General features: G+C 36.7%; 1 protein-coding gene across 3 annotated transcripts in view; it reads left to right on the top strand.

Moving 5' to 3' along the window:
- PRKACB (protein kinase cAMP-activated catalytic subunit beta) overlaps window positions 1-15,253 on the top strand; it is a 77,361-nt gene that overhangs the window by 31,827 nt on the left and 30,281 nt on the right. Inside the window, exon 1 of one of the 3 annotated variants that reach the window (XM_081946890.1) lies at window positions 4,731-4,975. The exons of the other annotated variants lie outside the window; for them this stretch is intronic. Coding sequence (XP_081803016.1) covers window positions 4,969-4,975 — 7 coding nt within the window. The 5' untranslated portion in view covers window positions 4,731-4,968. Of the gene's footprint in view, window positions 1-4,730; window positions 4,976-15,253 lie in introns of those variants that run through there. 3 annotated transcript variants of the gene reach the window in all.

Raw genomic sequence — 15,253 nt, 5'->3', positions numbered from 1 at the left:
AAGCTTAGGTCGTCGTAATAAATAGGTTTTTGTAACATCAACACCACAGTTAGAACCTTTATAGAGTAAAATGAAAGGGGATAGTATTCTTAATTATAGTACCTGTCACCAATTGTGCTCTGCACTGATAGAGAAAAGGGGCAAAGTATTAATAACCGGAAGTTCGATGAATTCTTCAGAATCTTTTAGCAGCTATAGTTCTCCTTGTTGTTCTGTTTTACCTATGATGTTAATCTAAGTTTCTTTCCATCTGTCAAGAGAAATCTTCTGACCTTGATTCTGTCTGCCTTACAACTTTGAGGATTTGATTCACAAAGTCTCTGGGGATGAAATAAAGGAGGTTATGTTTATTCCTCAGAAGCCTTCCACAAGAGCTTTCTGCATAACTGAAGAGAAATGCTTTTAGGACTTCATCCAGAAATAGCAATCCAATCTCATACAAATGAGATCCATCATGTGTTGATGCATTTGAAAGAGTAAGGCTAGGCTCCATCTTCATTCTTGCAACTAATTCCTCTTTTTTCCTTCATTAGTAGGACTTCTCTCTCTTTTTTTTTTTTTTTAGCTAACACACATCTCTCTCTTCTTGCATCTACATTGCTTCTGGCCTCTCCTTTTACTTTAATGTCAAAGACCTTTAAGCTGATGACTATCATGCTGATTCACCTCCTGCAGAAGGTGGCATTACTAATAACCATGATTTTGGATTGTTGAACTGAAAAACTATGTGATTTATTGCAGTATTATTCTCAAAACCTCTTCATTTTGGGGAAAACATAAATTATATTTACTTTATCCCTTACATAGCAGGTTGGATACAGAGTGAAGAGCTTCAGGATTGATAGGCAGCTAGACATGAAGGCTGACTCTTTCTAACTACTTCTAGTTTCTCCCTGTATTATTTTGCCTTTATCTTCGTGAAGCAGTCATTTCTTGTGTTCTCCAAAATTTAGAAAAGCTGAGGGAGGAATCTTATTTGGGGTCCAGCAAACAGGATAGAATGATCTAGTATTTATTTGTATTTATTTATTAAATTTTTATACTTGTCATCTCCCCTGTAAGGTGACTCTGGGCAGCTTACAAATAATAAGTAGACTTACAAGTAGGTAGCATTTAAATTGTAGGTTGAAGTTTCCCAAACCCCTTTTGAGATTAAAATACATAATTCGTGTGATAATGCAGAGCAATAATTCAGAGTTTATATGCAACCAGGTAGTCATTGCTTAGCAACCACTATAGAGACCTGTAGCTTTAGCGCTAAGCATTGCAGTTGCTAAGCGGAAAATGAGATAACCATAATGAATTTTCAATATGACTTTCCATTTGGTCGTTAAGCATGTCACTGCAATCATGAAGTGAAAAATCACGTGATTGCGACTTACAATTTTACTTCCATATTCTCCATTAACTCTGCTTGTCACAACAAGGTGATCAGGAAGCATACAGATAGTTAACACATGATCACAAGATACTTCGACAGTTGTAAATGTGAGAATTGATTGGTCCCAAAACTAGCTATTTTTACACATCAGAACTTCAGGCATTTGCTAAATGAGATATTAAGCAAGGACTATCTGTACTGCAATCTTTTAAGAGGATTTGAATGGTTGATTTCAGGATAATTAGGTTTGAATCTATTTTAAAACTGTAATTTAAGGATTTAACTATATTTATAGAAATAAATAAAATGTGCAGTTTATAATAGTTTTCAGCTGGATACAAATACATTCAGAAGTCATTTCTAAAGTTTGTACATAAATCATATTTTAATTTGTGTCTGAAATCATTATTCATGAGTTGAAAGGCACACAGCGTTAATAGGCTATTCTTGGGAATATGCAACTGAATTATACATTGCTTCCTAGAAAGTCTACTTAAGCCTTAGGGTTAACAAGTTATATTATCAGGTGGGTAACATAAAAATCTTTAAGTACAGAAAAGGCATCTCCTAGTTTTTCCTCAGAGGGCTTTGATATCACATGTTTCAAAACATGCCATGCTCACCTACAGCAGAACAACAACAACAAAAGTTTATATGGGTTCCTTTTCTTCCCACCCCACTAATTCCTCATCCCACCCATCCCACGCCATTAGAAACAATGACAAGAAAATACATAAGCTCTTAGTTTGATCTGAAATGCCTTTCTCGTTTCACTACCACACTACCATCCATCTGTTTCATGGAGTACTGGAACACATACTATCAAAAATATTGGAGCTCAGTAAGAAAAAAATGTTTGAATTAAACATAAAAAAAAAATAACAGAAAAAGGGAAAAGATCTATATTAAGTTGACATGGCGAACATTATGATTGCAGAATCTTTTTAAAGACATTGCTTTGGCATATTCTCTTTGCAAAACTTCTTATGCCTCACGTGTTGGTGCACATATATAATCTCTTTCAAAGAGGAAGTTGTTTGTCTCTGGGTTAACATGTTGTGGTTAGTAATAAAAGCAGAAGTTCAAATCTTTCCACCCTAAACTGATGTACTCACAGAATCTTGTATTTATTCTATGAGAGTTCTAACATTTCTCTCTTAGGAACAACATTGCTTCATTAATTCTCCTTCTAAACATCCAATGTATATAACAGGGATCCCAACCTCCAATCCGTGGGCCAGTACCAGTCTGTGGCATGCCAGAAACCAAGCCATGCAAACAAGTAAAGCCCCAACTGCGGGATGCAGGCAGCTCATGAAACCATGCCCTCTTCAGTCCACGGAAAAACCTCCACAGAAACGGTCCCTGGTTCCCCAAAGGTTGGGGGCTGCTGCAGGGGTGGGTTCCGGCAGGCACTACTACCAGTTTGCTCGTGGGTGCGCTGTGGGTGCTTGAAGTGCGTTGTGCGCGCATGCACTGTGTAATAAAAATTGTTCTGCGTAGAAGCTAAAAACAAGATGGCGGCACCTATGGCACCACCCAGAGAACCAGTTTGGGGGGTGGCAGGCCTGGGTTGCTGCCGGTTCCAGCAACCCAGGCTGCCAAACCACTACCAGTTCAGCCGAACCAGTAGGAACCCACCACTGGGCTGCTGGTATACAGTACTATAGTTGTTTAGGGAGATTTTCAGAGCTACAGAGTTTGATTTAGAAAACCAATTAACAAACACATTTGTTTTTGCTGTTTTCCATTTTAACATAATAGAATGATACATTACTTAAATTTATCTAGGTTTAGAAAAGTAGGGGTTTTGTACAATTTACTTCATTTAGCAAAACCATAGCAAAAAAGTTGTTACATTGATGCTCAGTTTAAAATTTCAGGATCATAGACATGCCTTCATACATAGTTTTTTTCTTATTTACAGTTAAGCTTACAGATTGATTTCATGCTAAACAAATATGAAACAAAGCGCATTATGGTTTAATATGAGGAATGACTCAGCCCACTGCATACTATATAAAGTTTGTAAACCTTAGTTTTTATAGTTAAATTCTAATTAAGATTAACATAAGACAGTGATGTAAGTCACAATCCTTAATACTTTTGGAATCTCAAAATCTGACCAAATTATGGATTTTTATAAACTGCTTTGCAAAAAAATTGGGGGAGTTTGTAGCTGTTACATTGGTATATCATCACATTTTATCTGATTATCTAAGGGAATGGCATAATATAAATCAGGTTGTAAATCACATTGGGTTTGTTTGAATCAGCTGTGTGAATGTTCTAAAGTGAGTAGTATCAATAACATGGGTATTATTGTAAGTAGTTACACATGAAAAAAAATTAACATGGAACCCAGTATTTGAATGACTGTCCCGTGTACTATCACAAAATACTTATGCATAAATATCGAGTCATAGAAAATAAATAATTTCCCAGTATGATAAGCTACACTTTTGTCTCAAAGTGTCAGTTTCCAAAAATCCTTGATAACTACAAGGATAAATTACATTCCTGAAATCATACAAACACATACATTTAAAAAATGACAGTAAATTCATATGTGCCCACCAAATGGAAGTCTTTTATAGAAGTTAGAAAAAAAAATACATGAACATAGGCATTACAAATTTTTAGCACATATCCTTTCAACATACCCCTTGTACCAACAAATGGCAAAATACATCACCATATTGCAATCCACCATATAGAATTACAGAACACATGGAGAAAGGTAATCTATTCCAAATTCTCAATGAAACATGTTTCATACGCAGTGAGTATAATCTTCCTGCCCTTCTTGCAAGCTTAAATAAGGTTAACCAGAATGCACAACTCTATGAAAATGTGCATGTTACCCAGCATGGCTTGTCCTGGGTGTAAAAGATAAAATCTAAATCCTTACGGAGGACAAGAAACTGTTTAAGCATCATTTGTGGTATCTGGGTCACAGGTGTCCTGCAAACACTACTATACTAGAAACTTAAGAAATGTGAAGATGGTTAAGATTGTATGATATAGAGAGCAATACATTATAGAATAAGTTATGGTTTGGTATATTTGATATAGTAGTATTGAGCTTCAGCTAGAAAATTCTGAGTTGTTTGCCTCCAGAGATATATTGAAGCTTATATATATAAAATGAGATATTTTCTGTGTGAATAAATTAAAGCTTTAGAGAAAGCTACTGGTTGGGTACAAGCAGACCGATAATTCTCCTCTAAGGTTGCTATGGAAACTAGCAGTGCTTGCTATAATTGAGAGCATCTTAAAACATCCTGACATTTCCTTTTTTTCTCTCAGCCATTTTACATTATTTTTATGTTGTATAGGTAACATCCGTGGAAAAGAAAATAGTTAATGAACATTCCTGTTTGAATATCAATCTACTTTGCTGTTATTTTTTATAGGATAGTGTTTGTATTTTAAACTGCCTGCATGAAAGCAAGCTCCCTGGATTTGTTTGTCTTCCAGTTCTAGTGGCTGTGTATATGGGTTCCATTGCATCTACTGTAGAGACTAAAAACTCATTTAATAGATAAATTTTATAGCAATATGTTTCTGAAAACTAATCTTTCAATATGAATGGTAAGTGAATTCATTTTTGCACTTCTGCTTAGATTATGAATTGAACTGCATTTCTTAGAAAAAAGAAATCTGAAATTATTGTTGTCCTGAGCATTTTTCCTTTCTATCATTTGGATAATAGAGTTGCTGTTTTCAGTCAGTTGGTACCAAATTATTTAATATTGTACAAGCTATTGAAAAGAAGCATTTCTTACTATAAGAGCATTATATAGGATGTGAAAGATAATGCAATTAGCTTATTTTCTGTAGGTTGCTTTTGATATACAGTATGTAATTAAAGTTCAGTAATTTTAAATTAGAGATTACATTTCTACATAGTATTTAAGTAAGTAATTTGTTTTATGATTGGCTAAGGACTTTAGTTTTCTTAGTTGGCAATTGAAACTAACATGTGAAGTAATGGTTAGATGGACTGATTAGCTTTCCAAACTGATTTTTGTGATAATTTCTGACAAGAAAACTTGATTTTGATATCAAGCATGAATTGTAATAGGCTGAAGCAAAGTATTCTTGTCATAAATTTAATGGAATTGGAATATTAAGAATAAAATTATCTGTGATGTATATAATTATTTTAGAACCTAGATAGAAATTTATGTCCTTATTTTAGCAAAGATCTCTGTCTCTCTACTTTCAGAAAAATAACTTCTTCCAAAAGGTTTTATATAAAATTGTAAGTACCTCAGCGGTCTCAAAATACAGCTTGAATAGGAAAGCTATTTATTTTTAGCTACCTGGGGGGTGGAGGGGTCAATATAGAATAGAACTGAAAAATACTCACTTGCAGGGTTGAATTTAAAAATATATTGACTTATGAGGCTCATAGTAGATATGCAAAAAGGAGTTCTGACTTGTACAACTATCTAATTTAGTCATGGTAACTGACTAGGCAGTTGCCACACAGATTGCAAAAATGTGGCCCATATGGAGTGTGGGCTTTAAATTCACTTGAATTTCCTCTCCTAAATAGAGATTATACTAAAGGATTGTGATGCTTTTTCTATATTCTTCTCCATAGTGATGTTGTCTTGCATATAGTTTGCCTCAAAATTAACATAACACTTAGAATCAGGAACCCACATGTTTATTCTTCCTCTGGATCAGTTGCTATGTGTGTAATGGAATGTTATACTGCATTTAAAATGGTATGTTTTTAGTATTTGAAGGTATCCATAAGAGTTCACATTGGATGCTTGCAGAATTAGCTTTAGCCATAACATCAGCTCAACTATATGTTGATTGTATGAACATGTGTCCCTATTTTGTTTCCAATCAAAGTATTTACAGATGAATATATATATATTAATAGAACATACTGTATATAGATAGAATCTAGCGCAGCAATAGTAAACCTTTTTTGGCTTGTGTGCCATAAGTGGGAGGAGCGCAGGGGAGTCATGTGCGGGCATGCCGCACCCATAATGCAATGTGTGACACACACCCCCCAGTGTGCATGCGCGCATGACAGGCGTGACCCTCCATTTTTTGCTTGCTTTTTTCGCCCTCCCCAGGCTCCCAAGGCTTTATAGAAGCCTGGGGAGGGCAAAAACAGCCTGCCACCCCGGAGGCCCTCCGGAGGCTTCAGGAGCTTCCCTGAAGCCTCCAGAGTGCGAAAAACCACCCTATGGGCAAACCAGAAGTTCAAGAATGGACTTCCAGTTTGCTCGTAGGGCTGGTTTAAGCCCTCCGGAGCCTTCCGGAGGCTTCCCTGAAGGCTCTGGAGGACGAAAAATGACCCTACGAGCAAACCGGAAGTCACTGCAGGGACCTTCAGGAGGCTTCCCTAAAGGCTCTGGAGGGCTTAAACAGCCCCTACAAGCAAACCAGAAGTCCACTCCCAAACTTCCGGTTTGCCCGTTTTTTTGCACTCCGGAAGCTTCAGGGAAGCTCCTAAAGCTTCTGGAGGGGGGGAGGCTGTTTTCGCCCTCCCCAGGCTCCTATAAAGCCTCTGGAGCCTGGGGAGGGCAAAAAATGAAATGAAATGAAATTTAATTTGTTAGCCGCACCCTCTCCAAAAGGACTCGGGGCGGCGTACAATAAAACACATACAATATACATATATATACAATACATATACAAATACAAATAAACATGTACATGTACATGGAGGAGGTAACACTCATAAAATATATATAAAATAGAATTAAAATAACTATTTAAAACACCCTCAGTTAAAATTACAAAATTTTAAAAACCCGTCAGGAGCAATAGGATAAAACTATGGTTGAGCCAGGCCAGCTAATTGGAAGAGGTGGGTCTTGAGCTTTACACGGAAGGAGCGGAGATCAGAGGTAATCCTGATATCAGGGGGGAGGTCATTCCACAGGGCTGGGCCCGCCACAGAGAAGGCTCTGCTCCTAGGCATCGCCCCCCGACACTGTTTGGTGGACGGCACCTGGAGAAGTCCCTCTCTGTGCGAGCGAATTGGTCGTAGGGATGTATGGGGCAGGATACGATCCCGCAGATCCCGCTTTAAAGGCTGAACTCAGCTGGCTAGTGCGCGCGTGCTCCCTGGCCAGCTGATAGGGCAACGCCTTGCATGCTCTGACAAATGGCTCCACGTGCCACCTGTGGCACACATGCCATAGGTTTGCCATCCTGGATGTAGCGTATGTATGTTTGAACTTATATTTGATATACTAGGCAAAATCTAGGAGTGACCATACAATTTAAAACTATATGTATTTTTATTATTTTGTGGCTATACCTCCCACATGCTGAGATATTGTACCAATTCATGAAGACCAAGAATGTTCTTACTTTTTATTTAAAGAACAAGATCTGATGAAGAACCAATCTCATTTTTTTAAAAAAAAGTCTAAATTTTATCTTCAACAGTCTCAATATAGTTGTTTTATAGTCATCAGAAGATTATGTTCTAGAGTTCATAAACCAGAGTTCTGATTAAGAATGGTGTTGAGAACAAGATATCGTGTTGACCATTATGTTCCTGTACTATTCTGTCTTTGGGTATCTGGCATTAAAGAAAACTTTTGTCTATTCATCTGAAAAATATATTTATTTTCTTCTGTACTTCCCCACAGGCTTCAAGAAAACAGATGGGGGGAAAAGTCAGAATTAAAGATCTTAAATTCCTATAATATTTATTCTCTTTTTTCCACTGTAGTCTGCATTCAGTTGGGTGTTTTTCAGATCGTCCCTATCCTCTGGAGCCGTGATGGCGAACCTATGGCATGCATGCCACAGGTGGCATGCAGAGTCATATTTGCCTGCATGGCCGTCCTCAGCTCTGGGGCCCATGAGCACGCTGGCCAGCTGATTTTTGGGCTTTCAGAGGGCTGGGGGAGACTGTTTTCACCCTCCCCAGGCTTCAGGAAAGCTTCAGGAGTCTAGAGAGGGTGAAAAACAGGCCCAACCGGAAGTTTGTTTCCAAACTTACGGTTGGCCTGTTGGGCCTGATTTTTGTCCTCCCCAGGTTCCGGAGGCTTTCCTGGAGTCTAGGGAGGGTAAAAATGGCCTTCCTGGGCCCCCGGAGGGATTGCTTCCACATGCGTGGTGGTGCGTCATTTGTGCAGGTGGGGGGGCACGTGTGCACACATGATAGTGCACATGCACACAATTTTGGCATACCTTTAGAAAAAGGCTAGCCATCACTGCTCTGGAGTATTAGTAATGAAGCAATATGCTTCCAAAGTAATTTGAATACATTGGAGAACAAAAAGGAAGCTTACGTACCCTGCCTAGGTTTGGAGGGTTAAAACAGAACATATTAATCTTTGGCAGCCTGAAAACTCAAGAGTTATGTGCTGCTCCCGGAAATTGTTGGATGCAATCCCCAAAGCCCTTCTAAAAAGTACCACTGTATTATATGTTTAATATGATAAAATTAAGTTATTGAATGCTGGAGAATAATCATGCAAATGGATTTTTAAATGTAATATAATTGTAGTTACATTTCTCTGTATAATAAATTTAGTTTGAATTTTAATCTTATTTACCAAATTTTTGGAGTATACGACATACTTTTTCCCCCTAAAAGTGGGTGAAAATAATAAGACTAAATAAAAATCACAGTTCAAGAAATAAAACTTTCTAATCTTAACTGAGATTGTGAACTATGATTGCTCTTTTCATATTCACCTGGCCTTATGACAAAACATATCTTCCCAATCTGATTGTTATTTCAAAAGTGACTAGATATACTATAATTTTTAATCTTGCTCACTCATTCCTGCTTTGGTGGCTAGGACTGCAGGACTGACTAAGACATCCTAGATTGAATGTTGCTGACACATAGAATTGAAGTAATAGGCTGGAAGTGGAAATGTCTCGTAAATTCATGTAGTGTGTACACAGCTACTGATGTTTAATGCAATTACATGGATTATCAGTTTGTAGGTGAGTGCTCTTAAAAATCAAGTGATTGTCCTATGGAATGGCTTTTGTAAGAACAATTAAGTTTAGGTTCTGTTATGACCCAGGTGGTCAAGGCAAGCCTTTAGAGCAGTGGTTCACAACCTGTGGGTCGGGACCCCTTTGGAGGTCAAATGACCCCTTTCACAGGGGTCGCCTAAGACCATTGGAAAACAATATTTTCAAAAAAAGGACGGAAAACATAAAATCATTTTATGGTTGGGTTTCACCACAACATGAGGAACTGTATTAAAGGGTCGTGGCATTAGGAAGGTTGAGATCCACTGCTTTATAAAGAGTCCTTTATTGCTCTCAATAAGTGTTCAACAAATGTCTCTCCAATGACCAGTAAGGCCCCACCCCATGCTACCCTGAAGGCAGCCACTCTCAGTCCCCAAATAACAGTCCTTATATTACCTGAAAAGTCCACAATGCAAAGTCTAGGCATAAGACAAATGGCATTCCTCAGGGCAAAGACAAGGTGCAAGGCAAAGGCAGTTCTGAAGGTAAAGCAAGGCAAAGGGCAAAAGCAGTTTACAAGGCAAAGGCAAGACCAGTAGTAGTCCTCGAAGCAAGGCAAAAGGCACGAATCAAAGCTGAGAGAATGTAATCTAAAACAAACCATTGTTCCTGGCAAAGACTAACTCCCCCACAGCTTGTCCTTAAATCAGTCCACTCCAGGTGTTCCTTGTGAGGAGAGATGGGACCACCTTCTCCATAGTGAGGGGAGGAGTATCCAGGATGGGTTGACCTTGTCCTCCCATTGATTGGGCTGAGTCAGATAAGCTCATTGAGAAAAATCAGTATATTTCATACAATTAGTAAAGATAGTCTTCCACCTATGACCACAATTGAGCCCAAAATTTCTGTTGTTAAGCGAGACAGTTGTTAAGTGAATTTTGCCCCCTTTTACAACCTTTCTTGCCATAGTTGTTAAGTGAATCTCGGCAGTTGTTAGCAATACAGCTGTTAAGTGAATCTAGCTTCCCCATTGATTTTGCTTGTCAGAAGGTTACAAAAGATAATCACATGTCACCTGGAGACCGCAACCGTAATAAATAAGTGTCAATTGCCAAGTATTTGAATTTTGATGATGTGACTCTGGTGATGCTACAACAGTTGTAAGTGTGAAAAACTGTCAAGTCACTTTTTTCATTGTCATTATAACTTTAGTCATTAAATGAACTGTTGTCCCAAAAGTGCTTTTTCAGGAGGCAACTGGACTTTCTGGTTTTTTTCTTTGAAGGCATTTCACTTCTCATCCAAGAAGCGTCTTCAGCTCTGAATGGATGGTGGGGAATGGAAAGATTTATATTCCTTGCAGACAGCTGATCATTTATAGGGTTTCTTGCCTAGGCAGGGGGTTGGACTAGAAGACCTCCAACGTCCCTTCCAACTCTGCTATTGTATTGTATTGTATTTGCATCCTTTTTTGAGGATTGTTGAAGCACTTGAAGGTTTATTTGTGTCCTCAGGATCACCTGAGTAGTGCTAAGGGTTCCTCTAGTCTGCAATTATTATTTTTGGAAATCCATTCATACTCCCACACCATTCGAATGTTCATCCCAAATTGCATAGTTAAAAGTCTGCAGTCATCCCAGCTCATGGTTGTCCCAAAAATTGAGAATCTCTACAGACTTTTAAATGAACTGTTGTAAGTTTAGTATTACATGTATATGAAAGACCATCTGAGAAGCTAACAGAAAAAAATACTTCAGGGGGGAAAAGCTGAAAACAATTTCTCAAAAATTGAAAGATATCCAAGTAACTTTTAGAATAATTAGTGAACCCAAGAATTTTTAAGGATGAATTACAGTGAACGTAAAATGAATTAGGTTAAAAAACCTGAGTTTGGAGAAACAGTAATTCAGACTAGTGAAGATAGTGTAACAGTGTAATTTACACTTGAAGACATTTCTTCACATTTCCATTGTGTTTGGTATAAAATGATTTAGCTGATACTTTCATTGCATCCAATAAAATAAGCCAATAACTTTATTTGCATTGTTTTATTTCTACATATGCATATAGTAAATTGAATTAAATAAATAAACATTGAAGGCGTGAATAGTTTTGAAATCGTCTGCTTACTGTTTCAGCTAGGAGTATTGCATCATTTAATCACATAGAAATAGAAGACTATTTTTAGCAGTTGCCTACTTTACTTTGTCTAGTATTCATGTATATAAAGATCATGTTGAACCTTTCTTTTTCACTACCTAGTATTCATCTTGTGGCATGTGAGGTAATATTTTAAGACAGAATGTATAAGGGGTGTGTGTGGGATGATCACGATTGCATACTACTTGAATGTTGTTTAATTCTACCCACCCACTTGAACTGCTGAAAGGCAGGCTACTTTTTTCATTTCAAAATATGAGTTCCCTGATCAGATATGTGTGTAATTTCTGTGAATTCTGCACAGAATGTGAAGTTCTCTCCCACGCCTCCATGTTGCTTGGCAGCTTTGAAATTTCACCTAGCATTTATTCTTATTTATGCAGTGGGCAAAAGGAGAATGTTAAGTCTATCCAGTCTGCACCACCATTCTGTGAATGTTATAGCGTTTTCTTCTGAGCTTTTCATACAAATTGATTTTGATACCGGTGTGCTTGAATCTGGTTCTTCAGATTCCTTATAAAGCTATTAGAAGGTAATTTCTGTAGCAGTTTTTAGTGCTTAATATTGTACAATTTCTGCCTGCACTTGATGTAAAAATTTTTTGTCTTTTTTACAGAAATTCATTTGTTGCCTAGTCCATTTTGACAACATATGGGAGGGCTGGGGTATTTTGGTATCTATTCCTAAAAAAGAATGGAATGGAGACGAGAACGTGATAAGAATTAATCTAGTTTTTATATATGTGGAAGATGTGTAAATCCTTTTTCTCTTTCTTCTTTCTTTTCTTCCCATCTGTGTGGGTGAATACTTCTGCAAATCCTTGGCGAAAACTTTAGAAATCTTTGGTATGGTCATTTTTTCATTAGAACCCAAAGTCATTGACTACATTACAAAATTTATTAAATGGGAAAAATACAGTTATCCTAATTTTTATAAAAATATTATGAAGCTTATAGTAAATTTTGGGGGAAAACATGAAATGTGCACTAGATAGAAAATTCATAGTGGAATTATCTTTACACTTAAGAGGACTATGGATTTTACATGATACCACCTTTTTAAATACTTTTCTAATATCAATTAATAAAATGACTTAGCTACCTTCTGATTTTGGTTGAAGCATTTTAATAATTTGATGTTAGACTAAGTTGTTCCTAAATTCCTAATTTGAAAGAGTTAATATTTACCTTTCCACTCTTTTCAAAAATAGAAATGCAAAGTGAAATATAAAAATAATGACAAGTAAAAGAAGACATAATTTGAAACTTTTAAAGGCATGCCTTGAAAGTCATCTATATTAAAATCATTTGTTCTTACTGGGTTTATTTCTTTGTTGTTGCAAACTTAAAATTAAATACTTGAGAATTATTTGCAGTTTGACTCATGTCAAAGACAATTCAGCACAGCCCAAATTATCAACTGCTGGTAATATTAAATAATATTCTAAAAGGTAGTTCATCAAACACACACCCTGGGGCCACCATTATATAAACCAGTATCTAGAATACATATTCAAAATGTTTTAGTACATTGGCAAGTATCAGCCATTAAAGTCTTTAGATGCCATACTTGATCTTAAAACGTCAACAATTTAGTCTATGGGATATTTAACAGCCCTGTACAAAATAACCAAAAAAGGTGATTCCCAGCATGCAGGATCAAGAACAAAGCACATATTGTTAAGGCAGCTGCAAAGTTTTCAAGATTTGCACACTTAGTTCAGAGGCTGCTTCCCAAATAGAAAATGGAACAAAATGGCTATCAATGTACATATAAGAGACAGTTTAGAAACAACTCTGCAAGCCTGGAAAAAGTGCAGCTTCTTTTAATGATTTAAAAATATGCCCAATGCTTTTTTCAAAGGATTTAACTTGCCGTACTTCAAAATTTCCATCTCAGATAATAGATCTCTTTACTGTAGAAAATTATTTAAGACAGGAATCTAAAAAATGCACAACTCACATAGAAAGCAGTGCCTGGAGCAGATTGCTTTTTGCTGCTATTTCTCAAGAAAACGTTGAATTTACTATGCAGGTTATGATGCAATATAGATGTGACCAGAAGTGAGCTTTCACAGCATTGCCACTTTATCTGACCAAGCCTTAAATAAATTTTGTGAACCCTTTCACTCTAAATTGTTTATGGCCCTTATGTATTGCAAAATCTTAAGAATGCCTGTTAAAGGTGTATTTCAGATAATCTGGATGGCCATTTAAGCTAGTAAAGTTTTAGAAAGTATTGACCACTTCCAAAAGGGCCACACTCACCTAAGGTACTGGAAGTTTTAGCAATATTCATTAATTCATTGGTTACTACATGGATTAGCCATTTTTACAATATTTGAAGTGGCTTATGGCAGTTAAAATACAAATACAGGAATAAATATAGTTAAAGAAAATCATAACCAGTTTATTAAAACCCAAATTAATTCAAGTTAAAAGTTTGATGCAAGAGATGATGTTTTTATATTTTCCTCAATTTCTGGGAGAATTAAAGCCAAATCCATGCCACTGAAGAGCACATTCCATAGTCAGGGAGAAACAGTCCCCCAGATAGCAAATAGGCAATATTCCTTGGAGGGAGGGAGGGAGGGAGAAGAGATTTTAAAAGGCTTTTCCAACTGATCTAAGTATTCTGGCAATCCATAAATGATTTAGGACTCTAAAGTTCTTATCAACATCTTAAATTATGCTGTCAGTTAATAGGCAATTAACTCAGAACTGCTGAATGTAACCCAGCTGTAAATGTAACCCAGCTGTAATCACTTGTGGTTTATAGATACTTTTAAAGATTCTATGAAAAATGTACTGCAAAAGTCAAGACAGGAGATAAGCAAGATAGTATAATGCTTTCTTTATCTATAGCCTTTCCTTGGGGGAGATGAGCAGTCTAGAAACAAGTGTGTGTGTGTGTGTGTGTGTGTGTGTGTGTGTGTGTATTCCTTCAGAAAGAATTGCATTAGCCACCCAACTATAGTGGCAGCTGTAGTGAAGATCATATTTTCACCTTCCATTGCCTGTAATTCCAATAACAACTGAGTTTTAGAAATTATTTTGAAGCAAAAACTTGCTCTTTCTGAAGAATGTAACTCACCCATGAGAGATTTCACCCCAGTCCTGAATCTAACTTTTTCTTTACCAAGATCTTTTCTGTATTTAATTTTAGTTTGTTTTCCCTTGTGCAGATTAGACAAAAGTTCAAGGATGTTAATAATTTACATAGAATCAGAAAGTAAATAGCAGTTGAGCCGGATGTCATCAGCATACAGGCACAGAATGGCCTTATAGCTTAGATTCAACGGAATGAAACTAGTTTTCTGAATCCACTCAAATAGGAAATTTCAGAACATTGGTTTTCTTGGTAGATGATGCAGGAAAATAGACAAAGGAAGTGCTCCAGGTGGCTTAGAGGCTCATTGCCAAATAACTATATCAGTTTTATGTAGCTTGCACAGCATAACAGTTTCTCTAATAATTCAGAAAGCCGCCAAGAGCACTCACTTCCAGTTAAAGCTCCAGAGTAGAACTTCTTAGCTATTTTTTCTAAGTTACAAGTGAAACAGTTCACACTCAGTAAACATGATTGAATTCTATTTGATCAATTTGCTCTTTGTCAAGGTTATTTTGTGTTGATCCTTCTCCTCACTTTCCTCACCTGTATATCATATATAAAATGTTATTAATTTTCACAAAAAATTGACCCTAAGTTCTGCTTATTCTTCTCCCCTTATTTGCATAACTTTAGTGTTCTTGGATTTTCATATTGAACACAGATTATTTTGTT

Source organism: Natrix helvetica, assembly GCF_964273705.1.
Source record: "Natrix helvetica genome assembly, chromosome: 3".
Taxonomy (NCBI): Eukaryota; Metazoa; Chordata; class Lepidosauria; order Squamata; family Natricidae; genus Natrix; species Natrix helvetica.
This window is presented reverse-complemented; position numbering and strand designations above follow the sequence as displayed.